This window comes from Cicer arietinum, chromosome 4 (genome assembly GCF_000331145.2).
Source record: "Cicer arietinum cultivar CDC Frontier isolate Library 1 chromosome 4, Cicar.CDCFrontier_v2.0, whole genome shotgun sequence".
Classification (NCBI taxonomy): domain Eukaryota; kingdom Viridiplantae; phylum Streptophyta; class Magnoliopsida; order Fabales; family Fabaceae; genus Cicer; species Cicer arietinum.
In genome coordinates, this window is record NC_021163.2 from 61,128,481 (window position 1) to 61,148,537 (window position 20,057).

A 20,057-nucleotide genomic window follows, 5' to 3' on the forward strand; every position below is an offset into this window, starting at 1 on the left:
AATTTTTATTATTTTAAAAAATATATTTTCATTTACTATTAGTTTATCTTATCTCTGCGATATTAATTTACTGTAAAAGTATTTTATTAATATAAAATCAATAAAGATTTTAAGAAATAGAAATAAAATATTTTAGACAAGTAATCGGTTTTAAGTCGCTACTAACATATCTGACCTAGCTGATGCAAACAGTGAAAATGTTTGAATTTTCCTCTTCAAACTTCAATACAGGAAAAATTATATAATAAATAAAGTCAAGATGTATAACAAATAAATTAGTACGGTGTTAATCGATATCTCTCATCAAAGTTTAATCGATTAGCAATTGGATTCAGGGACACAAGACATCCTTTGTACTCTTACTTATTAGCAGTACCCTTTTGAAAATTATACTAATATGCTACTTTTTTGTGCTATTTTAACCATCCTCATTATTTAATTTTGCACCAAAGACCCCTTTGATCATTCTTTTCGATTTTGGCTGACCAACTGTTGCCCTTACATTTTATTTGATCTATTATTTAACAACACCACTTCCCTTTCATTCAAATCATCTAATTTGATTTAATCGCAGTTTTTTAGAAAATAATTAATTTTATAAATTTCAATGATAAAAATAAATTTTATTTATTTAAATACTCTTATTAATAACAATTAGTTGAAAATTTTGATTAATTGAATTACAATAATTAACAGTATTTTAATGAGAAAAAATAATGAATGTTGTATTTATATTGTAAAATACAAATAATTTGACTAGAAAAAAATAGCAAATGAGACATTTAAAATGAAAATAAAAAAGTAATAATTTTTTGACTAAATTACTATTTTGATTCCTTATTTTTTTCTAGATGTCGTTTGGATTCCTTAATTAATTTTTTATTTTTTTTATTTTTACCGCTTCACTATGGTTTTGTCAGCCACTTTAATCATTTTTATCAATTTAAATGAAAAAATGCTAAAATACTAGGTTGTTCGAATTATCTATGTAAAATTTTAAATTAAGATTTTAAGAACAATTTTCCTCCTCCTCCTCTCCTTCTTCTTTGAACTCCAATTCAGACAAATAATAAAATTTTAACAAAAGAAAAAAGACAATAAGTTTATCATTCTCACATTCAAACCTAAATCCAAAACCTCAGCAAGTGAGATCAATGAGAAAACAACAACTTTCTATATCCCTAGATTCAAAGTGTTCTTTGCAAATATTTCCTTATTCCATTTCATAGAACTAAAATTGATTTGATTAGTTCACTATTTTGTGAAATATAATTAGTGCACTAATGTATTACCATTCCAACAAAATAGTGCAAGGAGTACAATCGACACATTCATTAACAAATTCATTTTAACACATTATTTTTAATTGATTAAAATTTAAATGAGTTCCATTCAATTTATTTAAAACTATAAGATTTAATGGCACCGTTAAAGTTTCAACTAATTAGAGAGTGTGTCATAAATAATTTGTTCAAAACTATTTTGCTAGCATAATACAAGTTATGATGCAAATTATGGTCTTGTTTGAATTTAAGAACCAAATTGACCTTATGTTAAATTTAACGGAGACTATTTTGATAATAAATTATATATTTTAGAGACTAAATTGGCATTAAGTTATGTTTTTATTTTTATTTTATTTTATTTTTCCAAAAAAAATATTAACGTGATTTTAGTCTTTGTGAAATTTGCTTATATATTAACAATAAAAAAATGTCATATCAACAAATTTACAAAGTTAACTGTCAATAAATAATAAACTCAATATTAATGACTAAATTGACAATAATTTTAATTATTTAAGGATTAATTTAAAGATTTTGCCGAGTTAAAAAATTACAATTTTAAAAATTAAAATAGTGGTTTATATTCTCTAAATTAAATGAATAAGTGAACACGAGCTTTTGAAACTAAGCGTTGCCTCCATTATTTGTCAATTTTATTTTTATCCATGTGAGTTAAAGAAATGAAAACAATTTGTGAAGTAAAAAAATAAAAATAAAATGCATCTGTATAGCTCTGAGTAGAAAAGAAACAAAGATATGCACTAGGAGAGTGACGTTCTTGTTCTTCTTAGTCTTACCTTTCTGCTTTTCCTCTCTCGTTTGCTGCTCTATTGTTCCATATTTTGTCAACCTCTTCCACCTTCTTCAAACCATGAACACTTCTATAATCGGTAAGTTTTCTACTTTTCCTTTTTCTTCTTCCAATTTCTCTTTCTTTCTCCCCCATTCCTTTTACCTCCACTTCATTCTGTTCATAAAATTATTACGATAATTACCTCATTACTGTCTATTTTGGGTACCATTATTTTATAACTTCTTCAACGCAACATTCAATTAACCTTCCTTGAATTTAATATATAGGTAAGGTAGGTAGTCACACACAAATAAAATTACCCTAATGTTTATTTCACTTTAATTTTTAGTTCATGTTCTTAGGTTTTTGACATTATTATTGTGCTGTTCCTTGTTGAAGATCCGTTGCAGGGTGATTTTCCAGAAGTGATAGAGGAGTATCTTCAACATGGGTGTATGAAATGTATTGCTTTCAATCGTCGTGGTACTCTTCTTGCTGGTAATTATCACTTACTCTTTCTTTTAATGGCTTCTTCTATTCCTTCCATTTACTTGCAACTTTTGTGCTAATAATGCTGGTTTTTGAAAAAATGGTAAATATTAGGGACCAAAATACCCTTTCCTAGTTGATTGGAAAAGAAATAGGGTTAGTTGTATGTGATAGTTATGCACAATTTTAAGGGTTTTTAGCAAGGTTTATATCACGGTTGAAGTTATTTCGGGAAAAAAAGTTAGGAAATTGATTTGTAGGAAGAGTTGAGCCTTTTATTAGCATTACCAAAAATTGGTGTTGCAATTCTTCATATTGTGGAGAATCACGGTTGAATGCGGGGATGATATGTCCACAATGGCAGTGGTGTTGTGATTGATGAGGCATGAAAATCTTTGCGTCTAGGCTACAATTGTGACTGCGCACCTTTTAAAAAATTTGGATTTTACCAATGATGATGGGAGTCTGTTTAAATTCTAGAAGTTTGACTTTGTTTGGACTTTGAAGTTTGACATTTTATTTTGCAAATAAATGTAAGCTGATTTTGTATGCGAGGGATGCTTATGCTTAGTACGCATCTTTTGTTACTTTGTAAATTTGTTGTTGCTTGTGTTAAGGAGAAACACTGGATGATGTTATTTGTTGGACTATCTTTAGCTCTGTCTTAAGAAGCGGCTGTAGCAGCAGCTATAGTGGTGTTAAGTAACGTTTTTGAGTAGCAGCCAAATAGCAGAGCAGGAAAATAGGGAGTGCTAGAGTGAAGTTCTTGTAAAAACCTGAAAATATATCCTCCACTTATAGCCATTCACTGTGCTTTTATTTCGACTTTTTGGTCCTTTCACCCTAAAACTTATTACTTTATATTGGGTTTGAAAATTCATTATAATGAACTTTGATTATTAGTTATGCATGTCTTTAATTTTGTGTATTGTTCTATTTTTGACCTTTCATGTGTATGGTACTATGGTATAAATGTCTTGTTCTTGTATTGTTTCCTTAAACATCAAAGTAGTGACCATACTATCACCCAAGAAAAAATTCAGTACTTTTAAGTATTTACTATAAAAACTTTCTGACTATATTTATATACACAACTATTTTTCTTTTTTGGATTAGATTTCAAGAGGTATTATTATTATAAGTGTATTTCTTTCTGGTTTATATTGCAGTTCTTTTGTGTTTTGAAGCATATAGGCTTATATTTGCATAACTGCATTTGAACTTTTATCAATTATTCATTGGAAGTATTGTACATTATCAACTTGCTCACTCTCGATACTTGATTTGATCAATTAAACAGCTGGCTGCAATGATGGAAGTTGTGTTATCTGGGATTTTGAAACCAGGGGAATTGCTAAAGAGCTTCGAGATAATGAGTGTTCTTCTGCTATTACCAGTATTTGTTGGTCAAAGTGTGGTAATCGAATTCTTGCATCTGCTGCTGACAAGTCGTTATCCCTGTGGGATGTTATGAGTGGTAAGAGGATAACAAAAATAGTTTTGCAACAAACCCCTTTACAAGCTCGGCTTCATCCGGGTTCCTCGAAACCATCTCTCTGCTTGGCATGTCCTCTCTCATGTACACCGATGATTGTTGACTTAAACACTGGAGATACTACTTTTCTTAAAGTTTCTGTCTCTGAGAAACCAAGTGGACCAAACTCTGCCTCACGCAACAAGTGTTCTGATGGGAGTACCTCCTTCACACCTACTGCTGCATGTTTTAGTAAGTATGGCAACCTGGTTTATGTGGGAAACTCAAAAGGGGAAATTCTTGTAATTGATAGTAAAGATGGTGAGGTGCGTGGCATGGTTCCCATCTCTGGTGGTTCTGTAGTTAAGAACATTGTTGTTGGTGGTTCTGCTAGCAAAGGAGAGCACAAGATTTACATATGGGATAGAGCTGGACATCTTGTGAAAATCCTTGAAGGTCCTAAGGAAGCCCTTATTGATTTAGCATGGCATCCTTTACGCCCTATTGTTGTATCTGTTTCTTTGAATGGCATAGTTTATATCTGGGCTAAAGATTACACCGAGAACTGGAGTGCTTTTGCTCCTGATTTCAAAGAGCTCGAGGAAAATGAGGAGTATGTTGAGCGAGAAGATGAATTTGATTTGATTCCTGAGACTGAGAAGGTATATGAACGTTATATGGTCATGTAGGTGTTATTAATCTTTCCTTTTCCATTTTACGGTCCTAAGTTCATACCCTTGCAGGTAAAAGGAACTGATGGAAATGAAGACGAGGAAATCGATATTGTGACAGTGGAGAAGGATCCTGCTTTCAGTGACTCTGATATGTCCCAGGAAGAGTTATGTTTCCTGCCAGCATCTCCCAGATATGATGTTCCTGAACAGCAAGACAAGTTCTTAGAAAGTTCTTCAAAGCTGGTGGACAGCAATAACTCTGGATCCACATTTTCAGAAGAGGCTGTAGTAAATGGACATATGATGAGTCATGCCTCAAGTCCACTTGAAGGTAATGAATGTTACTTGCAAAATATGCTTGTAAAAGAGTATTTGCATTCTTAAGAATCCCATCTTTTAAAAAAAAACTATTGGATATTTTTGTGAGCCCTTTATATGAGTGCAGGTTTCTTCATGTTCTAAGAATTTGCATTTCTCAAATATATTGATTCTGTTATTTAAAAAACATTACTATAGTGTTTGCATTTTTGACATGTTACCTTTGACATTATTTACAGATGATGCTGGGGCAACACGAATTAAAAGAAAGCGGAAACCATCAGAGAAGGTGTTGGAGTTGCAGGCTGAAAAAGTCAAGAAACCCTCAAAATCTAGCAAATCATCAAGAACCAAAAGTAAATCTTTTGTTGATGAGAATATTGGTGATGGTTTTTATTATGATGAGTTTTCTGATGAATAACGGAAGATTGTAAATTATTTTATTCAAAAACACCTTTTACTAATTTCTTTTTTTACTTTTGATAATTCTTGCCTTTGCACGTTGTTTATCCTTCCCTGCCACACTCCCTCCTCTCTTCCCATGCCTCAATTATTAAAGTTAGAATTGACCTAGCAAATTTTCATCAGGTTGGTTCGTACCCTATATAAATATGATAAAATGTCATGCTAGGAAACGCATTGTTGTGTAATGACATTGAATTCAACCCAACGTCAACTTTTTGAGTTAGGTGTCTTGCTCAATATTTTAAAAACCGAATCAGATCGAAGGAATGTTCAGCCAGTTGAACTATGAACAGTCACTGCCTACAGTTTCATTTTATGAGCAATTTGTCCTAATTCAAGCAATTTAAAGCGGTTTAGTTATGCCTTGGAGGCTTCACTATTTTGATGTTTGGTATAACATGGAGAAAGCCGGGTGGCACAAGTTTTCCACACATTTGTTACACTTATTGAGAGTTGTGACTTCTCATGGTAAGAGACTTACCTCATATATACATATTAAGTTGAGATAGTTTAAATTACTACATATTAAGTTGGAACAATTTAAATTTGTTGATAGTAAATTTTATCATATCAAACAAATGAATTTGATGATTAATCTAGGACTCAAATAGTATCTTTAAGGTTATGTATTTTTCACTTTAAAATTTCTTAACTTTTAAATTTCTATATTCGAGTTTGGGCCTATAGTGACCTTTTTCAAGTATCGTTTCTTGCATCTCAAGAACGTATTATTTGACTATGTATCTTTGACTTTATTTGAATAAGACCCTTTCGAAACTTTCAAGACTATTATATTGAAGTAACTATTTGTTGACTTTCAAAAGGAACTCTTTTCAACCCAACACAATGATGGCACACATCACACCTTACCCATTTTAAAAGAGAACACAACATGTAAGATATATAATCAATACTACGATTATATATCAATTATAGTTTAAATGTGTAGTTCTTCATGAACTCAACCACAAATCGTCATTAACAATGACCATGGAAAAAAACACATTCTATAATCCTACAAAGATGTTTGATATTTAATTATTAGTTTTAAAAAATTATACTGAAATTCTCGATGATAATCATTCTTTGAGTAATATTTTAGGGATGTTTCATACAAATCATTTTTGAATAATCATTCAGGAATGATTTAATTTTATATTTCCTTTTTTTAGTTCTTTGAAAACTATATTACATAAGAGCGTCATAAACAATGATCAAGAAAAATCATAATTTGAACAATTTTTCATTAATGTTTTTAATGTTAAATTCTTCTGGAATTTAATAAGAATAAACAAAGAAATATATGATAATTATAAAGTCAAACAAATTTCTCAACAAAATTTATATGAAATAATAAAAATAATTGACATGAAAAAATTATGACAGCAAACATAGAAATAAGATATGAAGAAGAAGGAGAAGAAGATTATGAAACTAATCAAAACTATAGCAAAATATAAAATAATAGAGAGAAAGAATACATACATGGTAAGAATTGTGCTATACTCTTCAATATCTAACATTTATAATATCACATGAATCCTATTTTAAGGGTGAAGATTAAAAGACACAAAGAAACTTGACGGATAGATATAGAGGAAACGTTTCTTCAAAAAATAAATACATAGGAGAAATTTCGTTTTAATAAAAAACAAGAAATACCAGAGCTCAATCCATTTGTGTTTCTTTAAGAAAATAAGCCCAATCTATTTTATGTAGGGATAGGATGTCTTTCTATCGCGATTTCGGCTGCCATAAAAAAATTTGAGAGAGAGAAATAAATAATGTATTTAAGCAAATAAGTTTTTGCTTTGTGATCAGTTCATTTTTTGTTTATCATGGGGATTTTTATATTTTCTTATTTTTATTTTTATTCGCATTCCTTGGTTTTTTTTTTTCAAACAACCAAGGGACTTTAAGTTATTGCATTTTAATTATAGAAGGATATCAATCTTTTTTAATAGTATGTGCAAATATTTAGTGCATAATCATTTCTGCACTAAAAAATATTTACGGAAAAACATAATGAATTTATATAATACATATTAAATTTAAATGATTATAAAAAATATTTTATTATATGTATGTAAAATAAATTATATTAAAATAATATATAATATACACAATTAATTTATCTAATATTGAAAATTAAACGATGTTTTATTTATTATTTTATAACTAAAAATTGTAATATTTAAATTTCTAACTTTGAAGTAAATTTTTAAATTGTAAATCAATTTCAAAATTAAATACTCAATAAAATTTTAGAAATACTCATGTTTGATCTTTGACTTTATATCTGCACCATAATAAGAAAACTAATAAAAAATTAATGTAAATGACATTTAGAAATATAATTAAAAAAAATATCTGCTTTTTAAGTAGGGTTTAAAAGTTAAAAGTTTTCAAAATAAAAAAATTATTATATGAACGAATTGAATGTGTAAAAATATTTGAATTTTTAATATATAATTAATTAAATAAAATCTCACACTGTAAAACTAACTAGTTAATTCATATTTTTTCTATTCATTTATCTCATTTTATCTCTATTATAATAATAATAAGTTTATATTCTTATTTTAATTTAGTTATATAAAATACTAACTTTAATTAATAATATTTTAGCAAAAATTTACTAAAAAATATGTATATTGATGTAGGTTTGAACTAATAAAATACTTTTATTAAATATTTAAGTAATATAGAAAATAAGAATTTATAAATACTAATTGATCCTAAGCAATCCGAAACACTGTTATTTGTAATAATATTTAATTGTTTTTATAATCCCTACAAAATTTATAAGACATTAATACACTCACTTCTATCGTCGTCTTACTATTGCATTTTACCCTTTCATTTAAAACTCCAAAACCTTCCTGACTTTTCTCGACACCGTCCACCTTCCGGTAACCTTCCTTGTTTCTCAATCGTTTAGTTCTGGTTTGTTTTTATTCATCCTTATCAAGTTTTTTCTCTTATTTATTCTTTTTTATGTTGTATCAATGGATTGGATGTTTTGATTCTTATTTTGAACATTTTAGTTTAGTTTTGATTGTTTTTTTGGTGTGTTGTTTCATTGAATTATTGTCCTTTAATTTTGTTGATTTTTTAAAACACCGTACCTATTTTGTGACTTCATTTTTTGTTCTTATTTGAGATTGATTTTTATGTGGTTTTTGCATGGTAGCTTTGAAGTTGTGACTTGCAATTGAATTTTTAAAGAATCTTCATTATAATGAATAAATTATTAATATTTTTGCAAGAAAAATATAATGACCATTAGGTTTCATTTTTATAGTTCTCATGGCCGGTAGTGTCGGTAGTTTCCCTGTGCAATCTAGGCCAATGCACACGACCCCAAAATTACTAAGAACTCAAATTCTGTTTTACTTTTAATAATTATGATATATTGATTAAAAAAAATTTATAGAGGAAAAGAGTTAATTGCACCAGATTTTATTGGGTTCAACAAGTTTTTAGTTAGTGAATGAGTCTACAAAGAACAAATGTCATAGGATTAAGAAATTTGTTTTGATAAAAAAAATGATTAAGAATGTGGTTATTTGATTTTTCTTTTGACATGCTATCTGACAGTATTTTTGAAAGTTATGAAATGTGATTAAGAAGGTGTGATTATTTTCTTTTAAAATGTGATTATTATTTGATAGTATTCTTAAAAGTTATGAATTTGCTTCAAAAAGTGGTAGAATGATAACTCTTTTTAAATAGTTAGAAGATTAATATTAGCTTGAAATTGTATTTAGATGTTATATATAATTTGCTTATTTTAATAAATTTAATAAAAATAGTTTAAGTTTTTAGTGTTTCATTTGTTAAAAATATAATATTTTAAAATAATTTATAATAACTAAAATTATATATTTTTTTTATTAGGGTCTCAATTTTTTAGATTTGAACAATACCTCTAAAAAAGAATTAAGACAGTCCTGGTAGTTCTCCCAGGTCACCATATATCTTCGACCGATCCTGATTGTAGTTATTTGCTAGTATATAATTCATATGGTTTATTTCAATTTTATTTTTGAAAATTTGATGTTTTTTTTCTGAGTGTGATATTGATTTTATTGTAATTTTTCCTCCAATGTTGTCATCAAGTGATACATCTGAGATAACATGTCTGAGAATCCGGTAGAGGGCTTATTTCATAACTTTGAGCAAGTCGCAAATTTTGTTCAACATCATGTATCTAATTTGATAGGCCATCTCAACTCATCAGGACCTTTTGGTGTCTCCATCAAAGCACCGTTTGTTGAAACCACATCTTCTCTACAACCTCGTCATCCCATTCTCAAGGTATCCATCATCAATGGCTTGCTTGTAATATTAATTTTCAATACTTTTATAATGAATCTTGTTCTAGTCAGTTATGAAACACAAACACGGACAAAGACATGAATATAATCACACATGTTCGTGTTGTGTCAGTGTCAATTAATGGACATAGCTTCCATCTTAAGTGTCAGTACTACCTAGGTAGTCAATAGCGCCGGAGCGGAGCGGCGAAGGACATGGCCGCGGCGGCACAGTGCGGCGCGGGCAAAGGAGAGGTCGCGCGTGATCTGGGCCGGTTCGCGGGTCGTGTTCCGGGTCACAGGATCTCAAACCCTAGAAAACGAGATTTTTTTTCTGAAAATCCTCTGTTTTTTTTTTCCATTAAATACCAATTTTACGTAATTTTGGTATTGTCCTTCAAATTTCAGAGTTTCCTTCCTCTGCGTCTTCTCACTGCCGGTTGTCGCAGGTGTAAAGGAAAATTGGGTGTCATGAAACATTTTTGTTTGTTTTGTTTGCCCAATTCTGTGAAACACTGCGATGCAAGTTTATTTGTTTATTTGTTTATTTATTTATGATGATTGCTCATCCAACCCCCATATTTTGCTCAAAAATGTTAAGAACACTACTGGAATTACGCTTCCGTAAGTGTAAATCGTCCCACTTTACACTCCCGGAATTTAACTTCCGGCGGGGGTGGAGGATTTGAGCACTTCCCTTTATTTATTTTCCATGTTTCTTTCACTGGTTTTGACTGTTAGGCCCTTTTGTATGTTTTTGTTTATTATTATATGACTATTAAAGCTATATTCTATAATTTACATCGACATTTCTGAGCTTGTATTTTTGTTTCTTTTTAGTTTATATTTTCCCCGAATCTAATGGTGTATGAAGAATTGAAGATTGATAATAAAATCAAAATGCTACCGTTTATAGGAAACATCTCAATTGGAAAATTCTTCTACTGTTTTTTAGCTATTAATTACAACTTTCATTTTTATGTTTAATTGTATATTGTATATAGGTCCAAAATGTTTGATTGGTTGACATGACTATACTTTCATGTTAAGTATTATAAAATAAATCTATAATAGATGGCTATGTTCCAATCATTCCTATTAAGATTCTTTCTTTATTTTCATATGAATTACATTTGGTGGGTCACAATAAAGAAGCAACATGTTTATCTGCATTCTAGATGCTTTCAGGGCTATTTGTATTTATGTCGTAGTAGCTAAACCCCTAAGAAGTGTGGATATGACATGACATTGAATGAGTATATTTTTTTAATTCTAAAAAGATATTGGATGCTACATAGTTAGAGTATATATAGTAAAATATATGGCTTCACATATTTTAAATATGTTGTTGCATTACATTACATGTGCAATGTATTAAGCTAAAATTCATGCAATTGCTCCTTTGAATGATTTGATTTTAGTTTTAGTTTCTGCTTAAGAATGATACATTCTAAATAGAAGACAATTATTTAGGTTACTTGAAGTTTCCGTGATCTTATTTGACAAACAAAGCTTTATTTTTGTTCAATTAGGTCATTTGTTGGCCTGTATTATTCCATTGTTTTGGTTTTAATAGATCTGGTGCAGTATGGAGTTTAATAGCACTATGCTTACCATATTTGGGAAGATTATCAATTAACTAAAGATTTATAGGATTTGCACCATCAATGTAACCCGATTTTGCACCGTCAATGTAAACCAATTTTGCACCGACATCCAATTAAATTTGAACCTTAATAATTTGATGTATATTGGATCCAAAGGTTTTGTCACATCTGTACTACATAACAGTGAATGTGATTTTTCGTCATTGCATGCATGGAAAAGGGTTTTTAAAATTAAAAAATATAATTTAAATGAAAATATTTAAGAGATAAGATATTTGAAATTATGAAAGGGATGGACAAGTTTAAATTTATATGTATATCAAGATTGTTGACATTTGTAACAAAAAATCTACGAATGACTAAATTTAAGGAATAATATTCAAAAGGAATAAAAATATTTAATATGTAGAGGTCGATATGCTGATATCCTTGTGTATCCTTTTCAATAATTAACCAGGACAAAAGTTATAATAGCAGGGTAAACAATGAACTTGGGTTTTGGGAAGACTTTGGTGTGGTGATGCATGCATATAATCAATTTTGGGGGCTTTCTTTTCTTAATAAACTAGTCTATTTTGCTAAGGTGCTCCTCTTGCAATGCTTTCTTGATTATTGAAACACTAAATGCTTTCTTGATTATTGAAACACTAAATGCTTTCTTGATTATTGAAACACTAAATGCTTTCTTTTGCTAGTTAATGATGTATTTATCATTTTTATTGTGAGGGTTTGAAGTGAATAAGAACTTTAAACTTATGATTATCATTGTGTGACAGTGATATAGGAAGTTTCAATCCTTTTACCTCAGTACATATGTTGTTTTCTATCACTGACATGCTTTTTTTCTTCTAGAAAATCAAACAATTCATTAACCTTTTTTTCTCCTTTTAGAGAATTTCCATCGAGTCAAATAATTTATTAATCAAGGATTCAGATGTGCCGCATATAAATATGCTTATAAATTGTTTTTGATTAGTTTATTTTTTATCATTTTGTTTTTGTAGGGTAAGTCCTCTTCCCCGGTGACTAAAGAAGAGCTTGGAAGGGCTACATGGACTTTTCTTCACACTCTTGCTGCTCAGGTTTTGCCATTGAAATTTTTCTGATACTATAGATTCTCTCATTCTTTTCAATCACTTTGCTTTGCCATTACTTTATCTGAGAAGTCGACAGATATATTAGTGAGTAGTGCCCATTTTCTCCCATTCTTGTTGATGCTATTGCCTGTTAAATGCTTTACATGGGATTGGGATGTTCTTTCAACAAGTCTAACTTTGTATTTGTACTTGGTGTGGTTAGTCACTAGGGAATGATTGTGGTGTAGCCATTGTTAATATAATCCCCATTAGAAAAATTGTGTCGGAGCCATTTCTCGTTATCACGGTGTTCTATCAACCAAGCTGATGGATTACTCATTTGTCTTAGTTGCTGGCTTTCAACTCCCCAACTCTTTACATGCAGTTACTTTCATCAACAAAGTAGTGTTGTTAAATAGTGGTTATAGTACTATAGCATAGCGGGTTTTGAAGAAATTTCAATTGTTTCGCAGTTTGGTATTTAGTTCAAAATGTTGTCAAGTAGCGGCTATAGCGACACTATAACTGTTGCGTATTGGAATATGAGCATACCTCCATTTTCCACCTGTCCAAGATTGACAACACTACTACAAAATTGATTTATTATTTGATGTGACACATAATAAAATATTATTATTTTTCATTTTTGTACACAAGGATGTTCAGAAGGGAAAATTTAGTTAATATTTTTCTTGTTCATGTGGTCAACAAGTTTGATTCTGATGTGCTATCACCCAAAACAACAAATGAAAAATTTGACATTTTTAAATACACAGTTCTGAACACCCTAGTTTCTTTTTTCAGTATCCAGATAATCCTACAAGACAACAGAAGAAGGATGTAAAAGAACTGGTATTTTCTTTCTCTCCTGTTCCCTTGTTATAAATCATAGAATTTCATGAAGTCGGGAGTTAGATCACACCAAGGTCTTATTTTAGTATTGTCTTATGAAACTATGATGTCTGATTTATTTATTTTTGTGCAAAAGCAAAGTAGAATATATTAAAATTAGCACAAGATGTGCCAAAAATCTTACAAACCAACACTGTTGTATCCACCTTTAACTCAATACATGTAAAGGAGAAGGTAGAAAGTATTGACATTAAAATCATTTCAACCAACTATGATGTCTGTTTTATAATTTATCATGTCGACAAAATGATAAAAACTGGTGACTATGATTCAGAAATTAACGAGTAAACTCAAAATTTATTACTTTAGTTTGGAGAATGATTCTCAAATCAGAGGTAGTTGTAGTACAATATACAGACACACACATTCACAATCTTGACACAATCTTGACAAAAAGAGAATAGAAAGATAAAGGAAACAATGAAAGCATATGCCCTTCGCGAGTTCTAAAAGCAATTTTAAGAATATCTTCCTCCTTCATCCTGATTTGGTGATACCCATACCTAAGATCCAACTAAGAGAAAATCATTGCTCCTCCAAGTTCATCAAGCAATTCATTATAATAAGAATGGGAAATTTGTATGGTCCGACAATTTTATTCAAAGCTCAATAATCTACACAAAATCGCCATCCTCCATAAGGACTCACTTGTTAGAGTCATACCTGAATTAAACATATCATCAACAAACCTTTGGATCTATTTTTGTGGTAATGTGGATATTTGTAAGGCCTGATATTTGAATTGTTAGCTCTATATTTAAGAACAATTGCATGATCCTGTCTTCTAGGTGGAGGTAATCCTCGAGGTTCTTGGAAGACCTCTATATATTCATCCAATATCACTTCTACGCACTCAGGCCCAATTGCACTGCATTTGGTTTCAGCCTACAAACTTTGACATTGAAGTAAAAATCCTTGTCCTTGATCATTTATTGTGTTGAGAATAGCTTTGAGTGATGCTGCCGTGCGAGTTACACCAGGTTCTTCTTTCAAAATATGACGCTTTCCATCAATTGGAAGCATTAGTGTCAACTCCTTGAAATTGACTCTAGTTTCACTAAGACTAGCCAACCATTCCATGCCTAACACTGTATCAACTCCTCCTAGATCAAAGATAAAAAAAAATCTTGTTGGATCTCCTAGCCTTGTAAATTTAACTTTAATTGAGGACACACCGCTCCACAAGAAAACTTCTTTCCATCCCCACCTTCACTGTATTGGTGAAGTTTCAGATACCTGTAATTGGTGATTTTTGCCCAATGCGGAAGATATGATGAAACTATGTGAGGCACCCCAATCTAAGGATTATCATTTGTTTTCCCTCTAAATTTCCCCATAATTTGATGGATTTCTCAGAGGTAATGCAAGTGATGCTACACATGGATAACTGTAAATTTTTCATCTCTCCTTCCTCGTGTGTATACGGTTCCTTCTCTTTCTCTCCATCTTCAACTTCTTCCTCCATCAATTGTAGTTATAGTTTGTTTGCACATACATGGCCTGTGATGAATTTCTCATCACATCTAAATCAAAGGCCCTTTCTGGATCTCTCTTGGATCTCAACATCAGTTAATCTCCTAAGCACTCCTTTCTTTTCTAGGGTTGTTGTAAGTCTAGGTTGGTTTTCCACTAAAACCTGTAAAAATGCTTCCCTTGTTTTTCAAATTATTCTTCGCATCCACCCTTTGGCCATAATCTATCAATTCAAACAAGCCATCCACTCGATAAAGTTTCAATTCTGCCTTGATTACTTCATTCAAACAAACCCACGTATAAGTCACATTTTCTCTGCATTCTTCTACCCACCCAGTTCGTCTAAGACTCGATAACAATCAAAAGGGCTTTTAATCATGGATGGTTGTAAGGGCCAAATCACAGCAGACCGGAAATCATCCCAAGTGGGATTTTGTACAGAAAATTCCCACCATTAATACCATGTCAATGCCTTGCCCTCGATTGCCACAATAACTGCTAGTAACTTATCTGACTCAGTCATCCACTTCAAATCAAACTATCTCCCTACACAGTTCATCCACCCATATGCCTCTTCACCATAAAAAATTGAAATTTCCAATTACCGCCATTTTTTCTGTTTTGCAGTCTTGGTTTCTCACTTGGTCATTCCCTGCATGACTTTCTTCCCTGAAACTTTCTTCTCCGAAACTTTCTTCTGGATTGGCACGTATTGTCAATCATCACATCATTTCCATGATCTCATACATTTTCCTTTAAGTTCCAACTTCCAACCATTCCAGCCTTTCTTGTTCAAGACTTCCACATACTTAATAACCCATCAAACCCACGCTCCAGTATTTCCATTCGAGATTCCATTCCTCTCGTTGAAACCATTAAATCTGCCTAAATTGTACACCTTTCTTTGACAATAATTGATAGAAACTGTTATCTATAATTCATAAATTAATGAGTAAACACATAATTTATTACTTTAGCTTCTGGAGAACGATTACTGACACAAACTTTTACAATCGGCTGAAAGAAAATAGAAATATAAATGAAACAGTGATATCATATGCACACCCAAGATGTCCGAGAGCTTGGTCTCTCCCACCCAAATTCTTACACAAAATAACTACCTAACTGCTTTTATCTTTCCCTCTTTTTTATTTATTCAAATAACAATCAGAGTTAGGCCTATTGGGCCTGGGTCTCCTCTTACATTGACTATTGATAAGAGGTCCAACACAAAACTACAAATTATGCTTACAATAAGTGTATGAGAGAAATGTTCAAGCTTCTTTTTTTCTTGTCTTATCCGCCTTAAGTTACGCGTTTAGTTCATTTAATCAAATGCGAATAAAGCTGTAAACAATAATATAACTGGAGTGAGTCATGTTCTAAACTTCTGATGTGGCAGTTTCTAATAATTGATGACTTTAAAGCATATAATAATATACTGTGTCGAAATTTCCTTCCAAACGGTAGTAGTATATGCATTGTGTTATCGTTGTGGAATATAAAATACTAGTTGTAATAGACTGTATTTGCGCTACAGGTACAGATCTTGTCTCGAATGTACCCTTGCAAAGAATGTGCAGATCACTTTAAAGAAGTTCTTAGGTATATTAATCTTTCATCTTTTGATTGATCAGAATTGTTTATGTTGGTTTTGCTCCTTTTAAATTTTCATTTTTGTTGAGACTGTCGGACTATCACTTGTTATAATTTTATTTTAGTATGAATGAACAATATCATGAAGGATATCCTAGATGCAATGGTTGGAGTAGTATTTAATCCCTAGCTTCATTGGTGAAGTCTTTACCCGCAATACGGTGTGTCTTCCCAATTATAGAATCAAATTATTCTTCCTTTTTCTTCTCATGGGTTTGGTGCATGCCCTGCATGTTTTGTATTCTTTTTTTTTTTTTTTTTAATATAAAAAATTAATAGGGTTTAAGGTATCAACATAGATGTGATTTCTTTCTCCCTAGTGATGCTTTTAGATGCCACTTCTTTTGATTAAAAAAAAGCAATGATTGGAGTTGCTGCTTTGTGACTAGAATATCCCACATTTAAGTTGTGACATCAGCTTCATGCAGATGCAAGAAAAGGTTGCGTAATAGACCCACAATGGATCCGACCCTTCTTTGGACCCTGCCATAATGAGTTTTGTAGCATTGCTTATGATTATTTAGGTCGACTTTGTAAATTAATGATGGATGTTATTGAATCTTCCTGAACTTAGACTATCGGTTATTCGTGGGTGTAATCATGTGCAAGTTCTCTTTTATATAGCAGTGTCTTAAATGTCTTTGCACTTCAATTTAGTTGCAGTACTATTTTACAGTAACAATTAACAAAAACCAAACCTATTTTCACTACGTGGGGTTGGCTTGTTGCACTGTTATTTTAGCTATCTAAATTTCTAATATACATGAGCTCTTACTTGATTGCTCCTTTGATGATATGTTTGGCAGATCAAATCCTGTACAGGCCGGGTCACATGCTGAGTTTTCACAGTGGCTCTGTCATGTGCATAATGTTGTCAATAGAAGGTAAGATCTGTTCGTTTTTCTTTCTATTATGTTAATGTAGACTATGATTGCTGTTATCTTTTGACATATATATCAAACCTTTTTTTGTTGAGTTTGTCGGCCACTTTTAGTATGATAATGAGCATGTCCTGTTGAATTTTTGGTATGATTTTCTTGCATATAGATAAATATCCTACTTAAAAGGTGAAATCATTTACAAATATTCCAGTTTTTATTTCATTTAAAATTTCCCAGTGACAAAAAATGTTTGATATAAAAATTAGTGTTAATATTTCAGCCAAGATCAAAAGATGATTTTGATCACTTCTAGTAAAACAAAGATTTGAAGGCAAAGTCAAATTTAAACAGAAACCAAAATCTATAATTTCACGAAAATCATTTTGGTAGAAGGATTAGTCAATTATGATACAATTCACCATAAAATCCAAACATCCAACTAAGGGTAAGTTTGAGAGTTGAGTTTTGGGGGGAAAGAGACGGGAGGGTATATTTTTCTTTTACAAATTAAGGAAGCTATAAAATATTTTTTAAAATAAATTAAGTAAAATTGATATGTTATATGATCATTTGTTATGTCATTCTTTTAATTTTTTTAAAATCTCAAATATATAACAAAATATAGACTTAACCCTCCTAAACCGAATTCTTAAACATAAGCTTTTGACACCGTGTTCTAGCCTCTATGACAAATTGGTCTGGATCGATCCGGACTTTGACCCTTGCCATCCCCTTCTATATAATGTTGAGAGTTTCTTCTCCCACCCCCGAATGTTCTCCTGATTGGCCAATTGGGATGTGTATTTTGGAGGCTTAAGGGAGTGGGAGAAGAAGCTATCATATTTGTTTCCACTTAGTATAAAATGGGCTTTTGTGTGCTGCCTATGCAATTGTGTATTAAGCCCAAATGCCTCTTACATGTGGGAGTGTATTAAATTTATAAAACTTAACGAACCTCTGAAGTTCATACTTTACTAGCTTGTGCTTACAGATTTAGCTAACAAACTAGTATAATAATTTTCCCTAATTTTGTTCCTATGACACTTACATTGTTATATTTTTATGACAGCATTGGCAAACCAGTATTTCACTGTGAACGAGTTGATGCAAGGTGGGGAAAACTTGAGTGTGAGCAGAAAGCATGTGAAATTATTGGTACTACATCAATTTTTGGGAACATATAAAGGATTACTACTAATAGATACTTGTACCATACAAGCTATGTATTGAATTGGAGCTGTTTAAGAAATCTTTTATGATACACCTTGATTGTTATCTAGTGACTTAGCACCATAGTGTGTAGGTAAGTTATATATAAATTGGATTTTCTGCAATCAGCAGGTACACACATTCATGCAGTCAAAGTATCGGCTGCACATGGGATTAAGATAAGACAGTTTAAATATGCACCATCCAATATTGATTAAAATGATTAAAAGTCTACGATATCTCGAATGCATGAAATATTGAACGGCTATCGATATCTTAAATGCGTGAAAATTGAAATATTTGCAATATTGTTCACCAAAGGCTGGGAGCCTTCCATATCATGAGAATAGTCTTAATTGAATCATCAAACCGAGATAACAAAACGCCATGCCAAGGCCTACAAATATCAAGGCACAAACTATCAATTAAAACTAAAATCTTATGATAGAAAGGACCGTACCGTAGCAAGGATAAACAGTCAGATGTTTTCTGATACACACGATCTTCATTTTTGAGACGAGTGTAGAACATACTTGCATCTCTTATGGGGAATTTATGATATGAACGTAATAATTAGAGCTTTCAGAAAGAAGAGAAAATTTATAAAAACATGTTTATATTTAAGCACACTGGTGGTTTTATTTCAATTGCCTCTGAATTTTTATGTTACAATACATCTCTTTTTATAGCAAATGAGTTGCACCAAAGACCAAAATACAAACTATTCATGATCATGCTCCATTATAAGCATTATTGGAATGCTTTACAATTATTGGAGACATATTTATGACACACTTTGACTATTATGCCACATTTGGACGAAATACATACTATTCATGATCATGACCCATTATAAGCATTATTGGAATGCTTTACAATTATTGGATACATATTTATGACACGCTTTGACTATTATGTCACATTTGGACGAAATACAAACTATTTATACAATAATTATAGAAGACATATTCATGACTCTTTGGACTCATTAATCTTTAAAGACAGACTCGTGACTTTTTTTTAAATATTTTGTGTTATGTGTTAGGTACTGTAATTTGATATATTTTGGGATTATGTGATATGTTTAGTGATTGTGTTATGTGTTATGTTAATTCGCATTTATTTTAAGTTAATTCATAATAAAAGATACTGAAAATGATAAAACAAAATATTATAATAATCCATAAACGTAGATACACAACATATTCTAATCTTCATTTAATGAAATACAAGATGATCTGATAAATGATGGATCAATGCGTTCCCAATGCTTCATACGTGCTGCATAAGCTACTTCCCAACTCTTTGCTGTGTCACTACAAAAGTCTTTCCATTTTTGTGACGTAGGTGGCAATGGACAATCAGACTTCAATTTGATCTGAATAAAAAAAATGTTACAAATTAATTTATCTGAATAATAAATTT

The 20,057-nt window shown here is 31.0% G+C and overlaps 2 protein-coding genes and 1 long non-coding RNA gene across 3 annotated transcripts; 2 read left to right on the forward strand and 1 right to left on the reverse strand.

Moving 5' to 3' along the window:
• Positions 1-1,996: 1,996 nt before the first annotated feature.
• On the forward strand, positions 1,997-5,520 carry LOC101492648 (protein RBL-like). The gene is made up of 5 exons (XM_004498792.4): positions 1,997-2,176; positions 2,479-2,577; positions 3,869-4,704; positions 4,786-5,047; positions 5,274-5,520. The coding sequence occupies exons 1-5, from the start codon at positions 2,158-2,160 to the stop codon at positions 5,453-5,455; spliced, it is 1,398 nt and encodes a 465-aa protein (XP_004498849.1). The 5' UTR covers positions 1,997-2,157; the 3' UTR covers positions 5,456-5,520.
• Positions 5,521-9,428: 3,908 nt separating this feature from the next.
• On the forward strand, positions 9,429-18,771 carry LOC101492983 (FAD-linked sulfhydryl oxidase ERV1-like). The gene is made up of 6 exons (XM_004498793.4): positions 9,429-9,819; positions 12,430-12,507; positions 13,306-13,353; positions 16,427-16,491; positions 17,349-17,426; positions 18,493-18,771. Exons 1-6 carry the CDS (start codon positions 9,640-9,642, stop codon positions 18,605-18,607), a joined length of 564 nt encoding a protein of 187 aa, XP_004498850.1. The 5' UTR covers positions 9,429-9,639; the 3' UTR covers positions 18,608-18,771.
• Positions 13,683-19,272, reverse strand: LOC113786322 (uncharacterized). Its single transcript, XR_003472588.2, has 2 exons — positions 19,093-19,272; positions 13,683-15,817 (listed from the first exon to the last, which is right to left on the reverse strand). It is a non-coding gene; the product is annotated as an uncharacterized lncRNA (long non-coding RNA).
• Positions 19,273-20,057: the final 785 nt, after the last annotated feature.